The sequence below is a fragment of the Charadrius vociferus genome, unplaced genomic scaffold (assembly GCF_000708025.1).
Source record: "Charadrius vociferus isolate BGI_N301 unplaced genomic scaffold, ASM70802v2 scaffold178, whole genome shotgun sequence".
NCBI lineage: Eukaryota > Metazoa > Chordata > Aves > Charadriiformes > Charadriidae > Charadrius > Charadrius vociferus.
The window spans coordinates 2,988,714-2,989,893 of record NW_009649717.1 but is presented as its reverse complement, the minus strand read 5'-3'; the positions used below and the strand labels follow the sequence as shown (position 1 = coordinate 2,989,893).

Genomic DNA, 1,180 nt, shown 5'->3' with positions numbered 1-1,180 from the left:
CCTCCCACCGCGCTTTCCCAACACGGCGGCCACCCCCGTGGCGTTCAGGCTGAACGCAGCGGGCTTCTCACTCTTGCTTGGGTTTGTTTTTCAAATAAGATACGCTTTAAAAATATCTTTCTCAGACCACAATGCACTCATATTATACTTAGTTTAAAACGGTGCAGAGGGATCATGTTTCCACCCCCGCCCCCCCAAGCCGGAGGCGGTTTCCGAGGCGGGGGCCCGCGGTCCGAGGCGGGCGCTTTGCGCGCCCCCAGCCCCGCAGCGCTCCGGGCGGGAGCCGCTCCTCTCACCTTGACTTGGCTCTCCGTCATCCCCAGGGAATAGGCCAGCCGGGCTCGCTCCGGGCCCGCCAGGTATTTCGTCTGCTCGAAAGTCTTTTCCAGGGCGAAAATCTGCTGGCCAGAAAAAGTGGGTCTGGTATGTTTTCTCTTTCCGTCCTTATCCAGCAAAATTGAGCCTTGATCTGGCGGGGGGGGAGAGAAAGGGAAGGCACGGACAGACACGTTAATCTACGGATTTGGGAAAGCGCTTTGCTCCTCAAGCGGCCCTGAGGGACGGGGCGGGGGGAATCTCTCCGCGGGGAGAGAGGGGGGTCTGTAACAAAACCGCTGCCTGGACAAGGCGGCGGCGCCAGCCTCCCGGCTCCCCCCGATTATTTCTGCTTTAAGGGTAGAAAAATCTGAGCGGGCAAACGATATCGTTTCCTAGAAAACCTGCAGCCAGCGCAAGCGGGCGGAAACGGACGGGCCTGCCCGGGGAAAGTTTGTGCGCGCCCCTGAAACCGGCCCCGGCCCCGGGAGTGCCCAGCGGGGACGGTGAAGGCGGACGGCAGCGCGGTCGCCTGCCCCCGAGAGGGCTCCTCTCTTCGGCGGCAGCAACCGACATTTTACAGGGTTTCGCGCCGACCGAGGGGGAGGGAGAAAGCAAAGCAAACTTAAGAAAAAATCCAAAACGAACAAAAAACCCCAAACAGCACACAAACCCAACCGAACAAAAAAACCCAACCCAACGTATAACAACAACAAAAAAAAACAAAATAAAAGAAAGCGAAGCAAAGCCAGTACTCCAGGCCACGGCCGGGGCCTGAGATGGGGAGCCCGGGAGGGTCTTGCCGCGATGGCGGGGCGTGGGGGCTCCCCAGCCACGGGAGCCAACTCCCGGCGGGGGTCCCCCG

At 60.2% G+C, this 1,180-nt stretch overlaps 1 protein-coding gene across 1 annotated transcript; it reads right to left on the bottom strand.

Annotated features, from left to right (window-relative positions):
* Positions 1-137: 137 nt before the first annotated feature.
* On the bottom strand, positions 138-891 carry LOC104291523 (homeobox protein Nkx-6.1-like). Its single transcript, XM_009890763.1, has 2 exons — positions 720-891; positions 138-469 (listed from the first exon to the last, which is right to left on the bottom strand). The coding sequence occupies exons 1-2, from the start codon at positions 889-891 to the stop codon at positions 138-140; spliced, it is 504 nt and encodes a 167-aa protein (XP_009889065.1).
* Positions 892-1,180: the final 289 nt, after the last annotated feature.

What these genes read in the sequence shown, in the direction of transcription:
- LOC104291523 (XM_009890763.1), bottom strand. Translation starts at nt 891, where the DNA reads ATGTCGGTTGCTGCCGCCGAAGAGAGGAGCCCTCTCGGGGGCAGGCGA. An exon ending in CCCGCTTGCGCTGGCTGCAG is followed by an intron (nt 470 to 719) that starts GTTTTCTAGGAA and finishes CCCCCCCGCCAG; the next exon opens with ATCAAGGCTCAATTTTGCTG.